This window comes from Heterocephalus glaber, unplaced genomic scaffold (genome assembly GCF_053883595.1).
Source record: "Heterocephalus glaber isolate CG9 unplaced genomic scaffold, H.glaber_assembly_v1.0 deba00000809, whole genome shotgun sequence".
NCBI lineage: Eukaryota > Metazoa > Chordata > Mammalia > Rodentia > Bathyergidae > Heterocephalus > Heterocephalus glaber.
This window is the reverse complement of record NW_028258163.1, coordinates 1,207,426-1,223,445: the sequence shown is the minus strand read 5'-3', so window position 1 is coordinate 1,223,445 and position 16,020 is coordinate 1,207,426. Positions and strand designations below refer to the sequence as shown.

Genomic DNA, 16,020 nt, shown 5'->3' with positions numbered 1-16,020 from the left:
GTTTCCCTCTCCCCACGGAATTCTATCATGACCCTTTGTAGTCGGTCTCCCCCTCTGTCTGCAGCCTTGGCAACCGCTGATGTGATATTGTGCCTATGATTGTCTTTCCCAGTGTCTGGCTTTTCTGATGTGTAGGGTTTTGTGTCTGCCTCTTTCACTTGTCACAATGCTTTTAAGATTCATCTGTGTTGTTGTGTGTATCAGTAATTTGTTTCTGATACTGCTGATTGAACAGTTACCTTATGCTAGGTGAAATTACGAATGTACTTTATAATTAGTACTAAGCCTCATGACACTGTGAAATAGGTAATTTTATCCCCATTTATCAGATGTAAAGCTGAGGCAGAGAGGTTTATTAGCTTGCTCAAGAACATACTGGTGTTTGCTGGGCATGGTGGCGCACACTCATAATCTCAGGACTCGGGAGGCTGAGTCACGAGGATCACTGTGAGTTCAAGGCCACTTTGGTTTAGATAGTGAGTTCAAGCCCAGTTTGAACTACACAGCGAGACCCTGTTTCAAAAAAAAAAAAAAAAAAAAGAAGTGGTAGAACTAAAATTTGCATTAGAATTTGTCTGACTCCAAAGCCCTTGCTCTTAAATATTTTTACATACGGACCAAAATACTTGAAGTATTATTTGTATATATTGAGCTTTTTTGGGTGTTGTGATGCTTTAGAGATTAATTTGTTAATTTCAATTTATACTACTTGTTATCAAAACAAAAAGCAGTAGCAATTCATGATTCAACAATTAGAATAGCATTTGTTCTTACTTGGTAGAAGCATTTGTTTTTTGTCCTTTCAGTGTGTGAGCCCTGAAACCCATAATGATATCATTGTGGCTTAATACATGATTAAGTATTATAGCCATAATACATACTTTTGATAAAATATTTACAGTCAGTGGGATATGCAGAATAAATCTATTCTCTGGCAGTTCCCAAGCTGCAGAAGTAACCGTTGTGTATCTTGAGTGTGCCTCCAGAAAGTGCATACCATATCTTTACAAACACAGACCATTTCCTCCCTTTCTTTGTTCTAATGGATTTATACCATATAAGTCTTTTGCGTTTTGCTCTTTTTCATTTAATAGTATATCTTGGAGAGGTAGTAAGATCATACTGCCTCATTGTTTTCAGCATTGCATGATATTTCAGAGTGGAGAGTTAATATCATTCATTTACCAGATCTGTCTTGGTGGCTTCTTGTTGCTATTGCAAGCTTTCTTGTAGCAGACATCTTCATCCATTTCTTTTACTGAAATTATTAGGTAAAAGACTATAAGCATTAAATATTTTGATTGGGCTGGGGATTTAGCTTAGTAGTTCTGGCACCTGCCTCACAAGTGCAAGGTCCCGAGTTCTATCCCCAGTACCAAAAAAAAAATTTTTTTGATAGATTCAGCCTGCTTAACTGTCAAGAATTTTAATCTACTACAAGAACAGTTGAACATTCATCAAGCTGTTTTGGACTTGGTTGGCAAAGTCACCTGCTATATTAAGATATGATTTCAATTCATTATTTTACTTCACTCCCTAGTGAGTTTTGCAGGGTAGGTCTGGGACAGAGGGTTATTGGTTTTGAGATTTGAAGCCTTGATGTGAGTAGGTGGGGCATTTGATTGGAGGTAAGCCTCACAGATGAACACTGCCTTGGTTTTCAGTTTGCCCCCTGCTTCCTGTGTGGAAGACGGGAAGATAAGTGAGGACATCTGGATAAAGTGCTTTATAACTGCTGCCAAGAGCTTATGCAGCAACTTTTCTTAAGGGAAAAGTGTCACACAGCTAACTGTTACTCACACCCTCAGGTGTACAGAAATGAAAGCAGGAGCTTATCCTCCTTCGACTTCTTGGCAGAGAGTGCTGCTACTTTACTAGTAGGACACTGGGATGGGGCCCTGTCACTGGTGGATAGACGGACACCTGGGACTTCTTATGAGAAACTTATTAATTCTTCTATGACAAAGATAAGAACTGTTCATATGCACCCCGTGCACCGACAGTATTTCATCACTGCAGGACTGAGGTATGTTCTTCAGAAAATATAGTTTAGTTTGGTTGTCAAAGACATATGACTTTTGTAATACACAAATGCCAAATAATTTTCCTTTTTACACTGATGGAGGCTTCTTTTGAGTGTGATTTTTTTTTTTGAGATAAGATCTTGCTATGTAGTTCAGGCTGACCTTGAACTCACTATGTAGCCCAGGCTGGGCTTGAACTCAGCAGTCCTTCTGCCTCTGCCTCCTGAGTGCTGGAAATACAGGGTATGAACCACTATGCCCAGTTTGAGTGTGATTTTTTTTTCTTGGTACTGGTTATCGAACTCAGGACCTTGCGCTTGCGAGGCAGGCAGCAGAACAACTGAGCTAAAACCCTGTCCTGAGTGTGATTTTTTTTTTTTGTACTGGGGATTGAACTTGGAACCTTGCGCTTGTGCGGCAGGCACCAGAACCACTTAGCTAAATCCCTGGCTTGAGTGTGATTTTTTTATAAAGGAGAAATTCTTTTGGATTTTTATTTATTTTTTGAGACAGGGTCTCACTTTGTAGTTTAGGCTGGTCTTAAACTCACTATGTAGCCAATCTAGCCTCAAACTCACGGCGATTCTCCTGCTTGAGCCTACTAAGTGCTGGGATTACAAGCGTGCACCACCAAGCCTAGCTCTTTTAGATTTAATGAATATTGAAAGAACTGAAAAGAATGTACATTTTTGTTTCCCTTGGCATTATGTTCATTTACTTTTAAGTTTTCTGAGAAAACATAAAATTATAAAAAAGGAAAAAGTTATATATGATCCATAACTTGGCCAGTGGTGTTTTTTTCCTTGGAAAGATTAAAAAACCAACTAGAAACTTACTTGTATATCTGCTGGTTTACATGGAGCTGTTACAGTTTTGGAGTTTTCTAAATATTTTACCTTGTATCTATACCAGTGTTTATAAAATTATTACAGAAGTTTAGAGGGTTTCTGAATAGGCAAACACTTGGAGATTAAATAATACATTATTGAATAATCAGTGCATCACGGAAGAGATAAGGGAAGAAAAGAAAATCTTTTTGTAACATTTGTACATTATATGCAAGCCAGCAGACTATTTACTTTTTGGGTCTGTGGAATGGTTTAATCTTCTAAATGAGTCCAATACTTGTTGTTACTTTAGTTATTGTTACAAATAATCAGAAAACCTCTAGAAAAACATTTAAAAGTCTTATCAGATCATAATAGGAAAAAACACAAGACTGATGATTTTGAATATTTATTGTTTTATTGGTTTTGTTTTGTTTTGTTTTTTGGTTTGTTGAGCTAAGTAACTACACAGGGACTCGCTGTGTAGTTCAGGTTGGCTTTGAACTCACTATGTCTCCCAGGCTGGCCTTGAACTTGGAGCGAGCCTCCTGCCTCAGCCTCCCGAGTGCTGGGATTACAGGTGTGCGCCACCAGGCCCAGCTAGTGTTTTATTGGTAAGAAAGTATTGGGTGGAAAAATATCTCAGTGAATCATTTGTGCAGAAAAAAATTACTTAAAAATAAATGAAGTTTGGTCCTAATTTTAGGGCCGGGGATTTAGCTCAGTGGTTCCAGCGCCTGCCTTGCAAGCGCAAGGTCCCAAGTTCGATGCCCGGTACCAGAAAAAATAAATGAAGTTGCTCTAAAAAGATTAGAGTTCTGTCTAAAATGTCCTTCAGTGTGGCAGATATTTTTGAGTGTCTAGCTTATGTTCAGTCCTGTCCTGTAGCTCACTGCATGCACTGTGGTGATATTGATTGTTATTTCCCTACCACAGGGATACCCATGTTTATGACGCCAGGTACCTGAATCCCCGGAGAAGCCAGCCTTTGGTCTCTCTGACTGAGCACACAAAGAGCATTGCTTCCGCCTACTTCTCACCTGTTACTGGTAACAGAGTTGTGTCCACATGTGCGGATTGTAAGCTGAGGTAAACTGAGAAGGCGACATGTTTTGAGTCTGTAGCTGTCAGTAAACAAGAAACTTTGCTTACTGCTTTTCCTATTTAATTGGTAGTGTTACTGCTTTGCAGCCATATCTAGGTTCCCAAAGACCAGTGACCTGGTTTTTTTGAGACAGGGCCTTGCTATGCAGTTCAGGTTGTCCTTGAACACTATGTCACTATGTAGCTCAGGGTGGCCTTGAATTTGAGGCAGTCCTCCTGTCTCACCCTCCTGAGTGCTTGGATTACAGATGTGAGCCAGCACACCTGGCTGACCTGTACTTTTTTTTTTTTGGTACCAGGGATCGAACTCAGGTTTTTGAGCTTTCAAGGCAGGTGCCGGAACCACTGAGCTAAATCCTGGCCTGACCTGTACTTTTAAAAAATATTTATATATATATATATATATATATATATATATATATATATTTAATTTTTATTTCTATTAGTCCATGTTTTCAGTACATAATGATTATATATTTTTTTTTTGTACTGGGGATTGAACTCAGGACCTTGTGCTTGCAAGGCAGCCATGGTGCCACTGAGCTAAATCCCCAGCAGTGATTACATTCATTATGTGAATTTGGTACATGTACATAACACGTATAACACATCTTGATTCTTTTTACATCCCCTTCCCCTACCTCTCATCCAGCTCTTGATCCCCTTCCCATTTATAAAAGATCTGTCTCTCTGTTTCCTATTATTGGGGTTTTTTTTTTGGTACCGGGGCTTGAACTCAGGACCTTGCGCTTTCGAGGCAGGCACTGGAACCACTGAGCTAAATTTCTGGCCCAAATCATGCAATATTTATGCTTGTGTGTTTGATTTATTTTACTTAACATTATGGCTTTAAGGTGCATTGATTTTCCTACAGATGACTCAAATTTATCCTTCTTTGTAGGGGAATAGTACTCCATTGTGTGTAAATGCCACATTTTCTTTACCCATTCATCTGTTGATGGACATATAAGCTGCTTCCAAGATTTAGTTATTATGAGTTGTGTTGATATCAACATGGTGTACATGTATCATTGTAATATGATGTCTTTAACTCTTTGGGGACAATACCTAGAAGGAGAATAGGTGGGACTCCTTTCTTTTGTTCTTCCTTTTTTCTCCCCACTCCCCTCTCTTTCTTTCAGAAATGGTCTTGCTATGTATTTCAGGTTGGCCTTGAACTCATTATGTAGCACAGGATGGCCTCAAACTTGTAGTGATCCTCCTGCCTCACCTTCCTGAGTGCTGGGATTACGGGTGTGTGCCACGGCACCCGGCTATTACCTTTTTGAGGTGTCTCCATAGTGATTTTCATAGTTGTACTATGTTTATATGGTTGTACTACTTTATATTCCCACCAGTTTTTCCCCATTACATTTACATTACAGCTTACATTTCACTAATGGCCTGCAATGATGAACATTTTTTCATGTATTTATTGGCTGTTTTTACTACTTTTGAGAAGTATCTTTATTTTGGTTGTCCATTTTTTGATTGGGTCTTTTATTTTTTTATTTTATTCATTTTATTTATTTATTTATTTATTTTTGTACCAGGGATCGAACTCAGGACCTTGAGCTTTTGAGGCAGGCGCTGGAACCACTGAGCTAAATCCACAGCCTGATTGGGCTTTTTCTTTTGGGGAGTCTAATTTTTTTTAGTTCTTTATATAAATTATATTATAGATATTAATCCTTTGTCCAAGGAATAGCTGCCTGGAAAAATTATTTTCCCATTCTGTAAGTTATTTTTTCACTCTGTTGGCTGTTTCTTTTGATGTGAAGAGGCTTTTTTGTTTTTTTTTTGGTACTGGGGATCGAACTCAGGACCTTGTGCTTGTGAGGCAGGCAGTGGCACCACTGAGCTAAATCCCTGGCCCAAGAAGCTTTTTTTTTGCAATATAAGATAAATAAGAATTTAATATTTATCATGATGTTTATACAGTAACACCAAAATAATGCTCAATAAGTTACATAGCTATTTTCTAAAAACACTACAAACAAGTAAAGCTAGGGCCAGGGATTTAGCTCAGTGGTTCCGGCACCTGCTATGCAAGCATACGGTAACAAGTTCAATCCCCGGTACCAAAAAAAAAAAAAGTAAAGCTAAATCAGGAATGACATTAAATATAGAAATAGTCTTAACACACTGTGTGCTTTTTTTTTTGATTTTTTGAGACAGGGTCTCGCTTTGTAGTTCAGGCTGGCCCTGAACTTACTAGGTAGCCCAGGCTGGCTTTGCACTTGTGGCGATCCTTCTGCCTCAGCCTCCTGACACACAGTACAGTGTACTATTTAAAAGTTTGTGTCTATTGCACATATTTGGTGAAGGCTTATTGGATCAGGTATCATGCAGAAAAATAATTATGAATACAAAGTTAAGAAAAGTAGGAAGATGGTATCTTGTACTACAAAAACTAGATGAAGAAGGATACATTTCACAGCTTAATCTTCAGAAGATTTTATTCAGTATTGCATAAAATCACTGCATGAAGCCATCACACGTGTGAGCTAAGAGCTATTAAATATAGTAAAATAGCTCTGTTGGTATATCAACTATTCTTTTGATGCACAACACTCTCCTTGGCTGCCTAAAAAGGTGTTCTTCATATAATTTTTAAAAAACATTAAATGACAATATTAAGTATAGATCTGTTAGGTTATGTCAAAAATATTCATATAGTTGACACATAATCAAAATTTTATCATTTTAAATATGGAAAAACTAAAGGGAACTGAACCTAGACATACTCTGTCAACCACTTTATAGTGACCAAGGGCGGGGGATTTAGCTCAGTGGTTTCACCTCCTACTGTGCAAGTGCAAGGACCCGAATTTGATCCCCAGTACCAAAAAAAAAAAAGTGACCAGGAAGCTTTTAAATTTGATATAATTCCTTTTTTTTTTTTTTTTTTTTGTACTGGGGATCGAACTCAGGACCTTGCACTTGTGAGGCAGGAGGCGGCACCACTGAGTTAAATCCCTGACCCAATTCCTTTTTTTTTTTGGTATCGGGAATCGAACTCAGGTCCTTGTGCTTGCGAGGCAGGTGGGAGAATCACTGAGCTAAATCCCTGGCCCCCTTTTTTTTTTTTGAGACGGTATCACTGTGTAGTTCAGGCCTCCTTGAACTTGCCATGCGGTCCAGGCTGACTTTGGACTTGCAGTGATCCTCCTGCTGCAGCCTCTTGAGTGCTGGGATTATAGACGTGCCCCACCATTACAGCCATAGTCCCATTTGTAGATTCTTGATGCTGTTTCTTGTGCATCTGGGGTTCTGTTCAGAAAGTCCTTGCCTATGTTTTTGTCTTCAAGAGTTTTACCTATTTTATCTTCCAGAAGATTCTTTTTTATTATTTAGGTCTTTGATCCATTTTGATTTTAGTTTAGTGTATGGTGAGAGAGGTGTGTCTACATTCAGTCTCCTGCATAGGGGGAGAGCCCAGTGACCTGTGCTTAATGACTTCTCATTAGTTTTTTTTTTTGGTACCGGAGATTGAACTCAGTACCATGCACTTGTGAGGCAGGTGGCAGAAACACTGTGCTAAATCTCTGGCCCAGACTGTTATATGCATGTTTGGACATTTTTTGTTGTTGTTGTTTTTGGGTTTTTTTGGGTTTTTTGGGTATTTTGGTAGCGGGGTTAGCTTTGATTACTTTGTATAGTTACTTCCTAAAAGTTGATTTTTAAAATCAGTTGAAGAAAAAGTAGAAAATAATGTGAATTTTAAGAGATGTGAGTCAGGCATGGTGGCACATGACTGTGGTCCCAGCCTTTCGGAGGATGAGGCAGGAGGATCAGCCTAGGCCACATAGTGAGTTGAGGGAGAGGGAGGGGGAGGGGGAGGGAGATACAGCAAGATGCCCTCTCTTGAAAAGGGAAAACAAGGTAGAAAATGTTAATGCAGCCACAATGGAAAATGATTTTGTTTTCTTCTAGAATTTCCAATTTTGTTTAAAATTGCTAACTTTTCTCAGTTTCAGAGTTTTGCCTTAAGTGAATTTGGAATGCATTTATTATTCATTCACAAGTACCTGTTGAATGTATACCTTAGGCCAGGCTCTGAATGTCCCCTCATTTCTGCTTGGACTTTCCTGTTGGGAAGGGCCTGGTCTGCAGTGTGTACCTGGTGCCCAGTTAGTTCCACAGTGGCTGAGAGTGTCACTGAAAAACGAAGTCAGTCACCATGGAAGGAACGGCATCCCTGTGTTCCTTTCGATCTGTGCAGTTTCCTTTTTCTCAAGAGTTACTTGTTTACTTCAGTTCTGTCACTGTCAGACTCTCAACTGATGAGTCTCGGGAAAAATCACATTTGGCACATGCACTGAACTTGTAGATGACTTTCCATTTTCAGACCACACTCTTTATATATGTTCTGTATTACTGTGTATCTGAATAGAGTTGTATAGTCCTGACTGTTACTTTGGAATGTTCATTTTAAGTTTGGAGTAAGAGTATTTAAATAAATTGTCCATTTTAAACTATAAGTGCTGAATTTTGTAATGTACCTTATAAGTTTTATTAAATATATTAGTTGAGGTTAGAGTCTGATCGCCACAAACCAGTGAGTGTCTTCTTACATAAATGTATGTTATTTCTGAAAATTTTTATGGAATAATAAAGAGTACGTAACTCTATTCTTTTTTTTTTTTTTTTTGGTACCAGGGATCAAACTCGGGTCCTTGCACTTGCAAGGCAAGTGGTGGAACCACTGAGCTAAATCCCTGGGCTCAACATTACTCTATTCTTGATCTGTTTTGCAGGATCTTTGACAGCAGTTGTGTGTCTTCCCAGATGCCTCTCCTCACCTCCATCAGGTATGCTTCCACATATGATGACGTCAAAGAGATGGAATAGGCCTGATTCTATTTTTCCTCTTTTTTATCAGTATATCTGTTAGTGATACATAGTAAATACATTAATTGTGGGTGAATTGGTACATACACGTATCACATTCTGATCCTTTTTACTTCTCTCCCTGTCTGCCCCTATTCCCAGGATGTCTTCCCATCCTTTTAAAGAACAAGCAACTTTTTGATTCATTGTTCTTTCGTGTATTTTTTTTGCAAAACATTAATTGCTACATTTTAGATATACATAATGATCACATTCATTGTAGGGAATTTGTACCTATACATGATATATCTTGGTTCTTTTTTTTGCACCCCCTTCTTTGACCCCTCTTCTCCTCCTTATTTACAAAATCTTTCTTTCCATTTTTTCCTTCTGTTCTCTTTTTTGCTTGGCCCTTCTTTGCTCCTCCTCCCTTATTCCCCTTCTCATTTGCACATTTTTCTTCCCATTTCCCAATATCTATTATACATTTTGGTCCTTATTTACTTTTTAATACCACAGAAACAATGGAGTATTTACATATGTGAGTCCTATTTATTTCACTGAATAGTATGGTCTCAGGCTTGGGATGTAGCTCAGTGGTGCCGCACCTGTCTGGAAAGAGCAAGGTCCTGAGTTTGATCCCCAGCACTGAAAACAGAAAAGAGCGTGGTCTCAAGGTGCATCCATTTAGGTAGAAATGTCTTGGGCTGGGTCGGGGATTTAGCTCAGTGGTGCCGCTGCCTGCTTCGCAGGCAAAAGACCCCGAGCTCAGTCCCTGGTACCAAAAAAAAAAAAAAAGAAATGTCTCAAGCTTATCCTTCTTTATGGCAGAGTCGTACTCCATTGTATAAAAAAACCACATCTTTATTCACTGGTTGGTTGATGGGCAGTTGGATTATTTCCAAGATTTAGCTAGTACAAACTGTGTCACTATAAACATGGGAGTGCATATATCACTGTGGTATGATGCTTTTAATTTCAGGAAGATACCAAGAAGGGGAATATCTGGATCGAATGGAACCTCTAGTTTTAGTTTTTGAGGAGTCTCCGCACTGATTTCCACAGTGGTTGCACCAGTCCACACTCCCACCAACAGTGGGGTTCCTTTTTCCCCACAGCCCTGCCAGCATTTGTTATTGGTTGATTTCTTTCGTTTGTTTTTTTTGGTACTGGGGATCGAACTCGGGTCTTTGCCCTTGCAAGGCAGGTGGCGGAACCACTGAGCTAAATCCTCAGCCTGTTATTTGTTGATTTCTTGATAGCCATTCTCTCTAGACTGAGGTGGAATCTCAGCATTGTTTTAATTTGCATCTCCTGAATGACCAGTGATGTTGAACATTTTTTTCATATATTTATTTGCTGTTTCTACTTCATCTGAGAAATGTCTTGTCATTTCAGATTCCCATTTTTGGATTGAGTCTTTAAATTTGGGGATCTGAGGTTTTTTTGTTTTTTTTTTTGGTACCAGGGATTGAACTCAGTACCTTGCGCTTGCAAGGCAGGCAGTGGCACCACTGAGCTAAATCCCTGGCCCTAAGCTCATCCTTCTTTATGGCAGAATACTACTCCATTGTATTAAAAAGCACATGTTCTTTATCCATTCGTCAGTTGATGGGCATTTGGGCTGTTTCCAAGATTTAGCTATTACAAACTTTTCTTCTCTAAACATAGGTGTGCATATATTGCTGTGGTATGATGCTTTTAATTCTTTCAGGAAGATAGCAAGAAGAGGTGTAGGCTGGGTCAAATGGAACCTCTAGTTTTAGTTCTTTGAGGTATCTCCATACTGATTTCCACAGTGGTTGCACCAGTCTGCACTCCCACTAGCAGTGGAGCAGGGTTCCTCTTTCCCCACAGCCCCGCCAGCATTTGTTATTGGTTGGTTTCTTAATAGTAGCCATTCTTTCTGGAATCTCAGCATTGTTTTAATTTGCATCTCTCAAATGACCAGTGATGTTGAACATTTTTTTCATATATTTGCCATTTCTAATTCTTCATCTGAGAATTGTCTTTATTTCAGATGCTCATTTTTGGATTGGGTCTTTAAATTTGGGGGTTTGATTTTTTTGAGTTCTTTATATATTCCAGATAATAGTCCTTTATCTGAATAGCTGGTAAAAAGTTTTTCCCACTCTGTGGGTTGTCTCTTCACTCTGTTGGTGGTTTCTCTTGGTGTACAAAAGCTTTTTATTTTTTTTATTTATTTTTTTTTGGTACCGGGAATCGAACTCGGGTCCTCAGCTTGCGAGGCAGGCGCCAGAACCACTGAGCTAAATCCCTGGCTCTACAAAAGCTTTTTAATAAGATGAGGTTTCTTGGGCTCGGGATTTAGCTCAGTGGTTTCGATGCCTGCTGCGCAAGCGCAAGGACTGGAGTTTGATCCCCGGTACCAAAAAAAAAAAACCAAAAACAAATAAGATGAGGTTCCAGTTGTTGATTCTTTGTAGTAGTTCTTGCGCTGGTCTGGGCTTTGTTCATGAAGTCTTTACCTACTCCTATGTCCTCAAGCATTGTACCTATTCCCTCTTCCAGCAGATTACGTGTTTCTGTTTTAATATTTAGAGCTTTGATCCATTTTGATTTTAGTTTAGTGCGTGGTGAAAGATATGGGTCTAGTTTCAATCTTTGGCATGTGGAAAGCCAGTTTTTCCAGCAGCATTTTTTTTTTTTGATGTGCTCACTAAGTAATTGATTTAATGAAGTTCCTATGAAACTATTAAACCTGGGTGGAGGTCAGGCTGTAGGCGCCCCAGGGCGCCCATTGTGGGCTGTTTAACTCCACCGGGCTCCCCGGAAAGACATCGGGGCTAATAGGTGAAGTCACAGCTGCCCGTGCTGACTTCCCAGAGCGCCCAGCCAGCCGCAGGCACCCTCACGCCTTCCTCCTGTCGCGCCCTTTTGCCCCGCCCCCGCCTGCCCCAGCCCCATGCTGGCCAGCTTACCCACACCACTCCCAGCCCTCCAGCAGCATTTTTAAAAGAGGCTATCTTTCTTCCAGTGAAGATGTTTGGCTCCTTTGTCAAAGATAAGGTAGTTGTAGGGTTGGGATTTAGCTCAGTGGCAACATGACTCCCTTGCAAGCCCAAGATCCTGAGTTCAATCCCCATACCAAAAAAAAAAAGATGAGGTAGTTGAGTACGTTTGGAGTTGTTTCTGCATCCTCTAGTCTGTTCCATTGATCCTCAGGTCTGTTTTTTCCCCCAGTACCATGCTGTTTTTATCACTGTAGCTTTGTAGTATAATTTAAAGTCAGGGATTGTGATACCCCTTGCTTTGCTTTTGTTGCCCAGAATTGCCTCTGCTATTCTAGGTCTCTTCTGGTTCCAAGTGAATTTTAGGATTGTTTTTTCTAATTCTGTGAGATATTCTGTTGAGATTTTGAATTGGATTGTATTGAATCTGTATAACAATTTTGGAAGTATGGCCATTTTCACTATATTGTTTCTTCCTATTCAAGAACAAGAGATATCTTTCCATTTTATGATATCCTGTTCAATCTCCTTTTTCAGAGTACTGTAATTTTCAATGTAGAGGTCTTTTATTTCCTTCATTAGATTGATTCCTAGGTATTTCATTTTTTTGCCTGCTATTGTGAAAAGGATTGTTTCTCTTAATTTCTGTCTCTGTGAGTTTGAGTCTGTTATTTGTATATAGGAAGGCTGTTGACTTTTTTTTTTTGGTCCCAGGGATAGAACTCATGATCTTGCACTTGTGAGGCAGGCACAATGCCACTGAGCTAAATCCCCAGCCCAAAGGCTATTGACTTTTGAATGTTGACTTTGTATCCAGCTATGCCACTGAATTTGGTTATCAAATCTAAAAGTCTTGGTGGAGTTTTTGGCATCTTCTCTGATGTTGACTTTTAGTTTGTTTTATGTAGATGGTTCTTATCAGATTGAGATAAAGACCATCTATACCAATTTTCTGTAGGATTTTTATCATGAATGGGAGTTGACCTTGTCAAATGCTTTTTCTGCCGTCTATTGAGATGATCATATAGTTTTTGTCATTGGCTTTGTTGATATAGTGTAATACATTTCTTGACTTGAGTATGTTGAACCTGCATCTCTGGGATGAATCCCACTTGGTCAGGGTGTATGATCTTCTTGACGATCTGCTTTCTGTTTGCCAGTATCTTATTGAGGATTTTTGCATCTATGTTCATTAGCGAGTGGGTTGATGCCTGTAAATTGCTTATGGTGAGTAGTTTTATTGTTAGTATTCAGAACCCTTGTGAAATGACTACTTCTCAGAAGTGTCTTCCAGGTATAGCTGGCTTTTGAGTTTTGAGTCTGTTGGAAGATCCTACCTCTTCTATTTATTGGTGATGAGAAGTTTCTGCCTACTTGTCCCAGCTGCCAGTTCTTTGGCACTGGCCTACAGGTGTTTTTTCCTTTAAGAATCTTAGGTAATCTCAGTCTTGGTATACCAGGAGAAACGACTGATTAGCACAATTAAGTCACCTTGGCTAAAGTAGTACAATCAACAATAACAATAACATCAAATACAGCCTAGAAAATGACAAATTACAGCAACTATTAATTTGCTGCCTTTAAGCATATGCACTAGATTTGTGGTTATATTACAAAATCTAGAATGAATCTGAAAGTTGTGTGCAATAAATAAGCCCTTAATATGGCAATTTTACTTTTAGAGAAGATTTAAAAGGGGCTAGGGTTGGGGCTGGGGCTCAGTGGTTCTGTCGCCTTCCTTGTAAGCGCCTGCCTTGAGTTTGATCCCCGGTACCAAAAAAAAAGGGGCTAGGGATAAAAACAGAAGTAGAAGAGGAAGAAATCAGAAGCAAGGCTGGAGGGCAAACTTTAGAAGACTGGTGAAGAAGACAGGTGAGAACGAGAAAAGGAAAAAATAAAAGCAAAAACAACAGGACAACAACAACAAAAAACTAGAAACTGTGTTACAACAACAACAGCAACAACAATAATAATAAAACAAACCAAGAACCAGAAAGGAGGAAAAAAAGCAAGAAAGAAAAGGAAAAAACCCCAAAATAAAGAAAACAAACCCAAAAACGTCCAATTCAAGGTATGTCTCTGCTCTCACTGGTAGGCAGTGTGGGTAAACAGAGTCCAGAGGTAAATTGATTAATCTCAGCAAACCAACCGCAGCTTGACAGTGGGGTAGTAGATAATCCCAGCCAGCCTGCCCATTTTGTTCCTCTGAAGTTCAGGCTGGTTTCTGGCTGTGAGGCTGGAACTGGATTCCTTGATCCTACAGCAGTCTATGTGTTTCCTCCTGGGTTGAATTCTGCTCCCTGGCCTCTTGCCGACTTGAACTCAGCACCTGCACTGAGGCCCCTGGAGCCACTAGATGGAGTTCACTCACAGCTGTTGTAGTTCTGAGCTCAGTAGGGCCCTCTGCAAGATGGCTACCAGCCAGTCACCCTCTCCTGGGCGACATTTGAACCTGGATAACTCACCAGTCACGACTGTCCTCTGTGTCCACTGCTCCGTTCCACAAATGCGTTTCTCCATGGAGGCCTCTGGGGTCGCCAGTAGTTGCTGTGGATTCACAGGTTCAGCCCTCTGTTCCCTTGCCAAGTATTGGGGTTCTGGGAGAGAGTGCTGCTTGCTACCTCCTTCCTTTTCATTAATGTCTCTCTCTTTACTCTCTCTGTGGACTTCAGTTCTCGCCTCAGATCCTTCCTGGGTCCCGGGACCCACTTCTCTCTTTCTTCTCCTCCTTGTGATGCTGTATTCCAGTGTCAGGACACCAAATTTCAGAGAGGCATTTTTTCTGCTGCTCACCACTCTGCCATCTTCTGGCTGTTATTTTTTTGTGCAATTTGAGTTCTGTTTAGAAAGTTCTTGCCTACATCTATGACTTTAAGAGTTTTACCTATTTTGTCTTCCTGTAGATAGTTTCTCTTATTTAGATTTTTGATCTACTTTTATTTTAGTTTAGTAGATGGTGAGAGATATGGGCCTGGCTTAATCTTCTGCATATGGATAGCCAGTTTTCCCAGCACTATTCCCTTGATTGGCATGTCTGTTTTTGTGCCAGTACCATGCTGTTTTTATCATTGTAGCTTTGAAGTCAGGTATTGTGATGCCTTCTGCTTTGCTCTTGTTAACCTGGATTGCTTTTGCTATTCTGGGACTTTCTGGTTTCATATGAATTTTAAGATTGTTTTCTCTACTTTTGTGAGGAAAGCTTTTTTCTGCATCTATTGATATGATCATGTGGTTTTTGTCCTTGGATTTGTAGATTTGGTATGTTACATTTATTGATTTGCATATATTGAATGATCCCTGCATTCTTGGGATAAAACCTACTTGGTCATGATGTATTTTTTTGCTTGTTTGTTTGGGGTTTTTTTGTTACTGGGGATCAAACTTGGGTCCTTGCGCTTGCGCAGCAAGCGGTGAAACGACTGAGCTAAATCCCTGGCCCGTTATGATGTGTTTTGATTAGGACTAAGTTAAATATGTATACATGTTTTGAAAGTATGGCCATTTTGACTGTATTGCTTCTCTCTATACAGGAACAGGGAATATCTCCATTTTCTTATGTCCTCTTAGATCTCCTTTTTGAAAGTACTAGTTTGTTTGTTTTTTTCTGTGAAATACATTGTTGGAATTTGAATTGGCATTGCATTAAACCAGTATCATAGTTTTGGAAGTATGGCCATTTTCACTATATTGGTTCTTCCTACCCAGGAACAAGGGATGTCTTTCCATTTTCTTATATCCTCCTCAATCTCCTTTTTCAAAGTGCTATAGTTTTCATTGTAGAGGTCTTTTGCTTCTTTTGTTAGATTGACTCCTAGATACTTCATTTTTTTGGATGCTATTGTAAAAGGAATTGTTTCCCTAATTTCTCTCTCAGTGAGTCTATTATTTGGATATAAAAAGGCTATTGTTTTTTTGAGTGTTGACCTTATATCCAGCTACTCTACTGAATCTATCAATTAGGTCTAGAAGTCTTTTGGCCGAGTATTTTGGGTCTTCTATGTAAAGTATCATATCATCAGCAAATAATGACAGTTTAACTTCTTCCTTTCCTATTTTTATTCCTTTTATTTCTTTCTCTTTTCTAATTGCTGTGGCTAATGTTTCAAGAACAGCATTAAACAGGAGTGGTAATAGTGGCCATCCTTGTCTTGTTCCTGATTTTAGCATGAAAATTTTCAGTTTTTGACCATTTAGTATGATATTGGCTGTTGGTTTTCCATAGATAGCCTTAAGTTGAGATAAAGACCTCCTATTCCAATT

The 16,020-nt window shown here is 39.4% G+C and overlaps 1 protein-coding gene across 12 annotated transcripts in view; it reads left to right on the top strand.

Moving 5' to 3' along the window:
- Wdr76 (WD repeat domain 76) overlaps positions 1-16,020 on the top strand; it is a 103,060-nt gene that overhangs the window by 27,518 nt on the left and 59,522 nt on the right. For 8 of the 12 annotated variants that reach the window (XM_087207464.1, XM_087207463.1, XM_087207467.1 and 5 more), the window contains 3 exons: positions 1,809-2,026; positions 3,788-3,940; positions 8,716-8,769. In XM_087207464.1, coding sequence (XP_087063590.1) covers positions 1,809-2,026; positions 3,788-3,940; positions 8,716-8,769 — 425 coding nt within the window. Of the gene's footprint in view, positions 1-1,808; positions 2,027-3,787; positions 3,941-8,715; positions 8,770-9,770; positions 13,832-16,020 lie in introns of all 12 variants that reach the window. The other 4 variants (XM_021241884.2, XM_087207461.1, XR_015449771.1 and 1 more) reach the window with 3 other exon arrangements.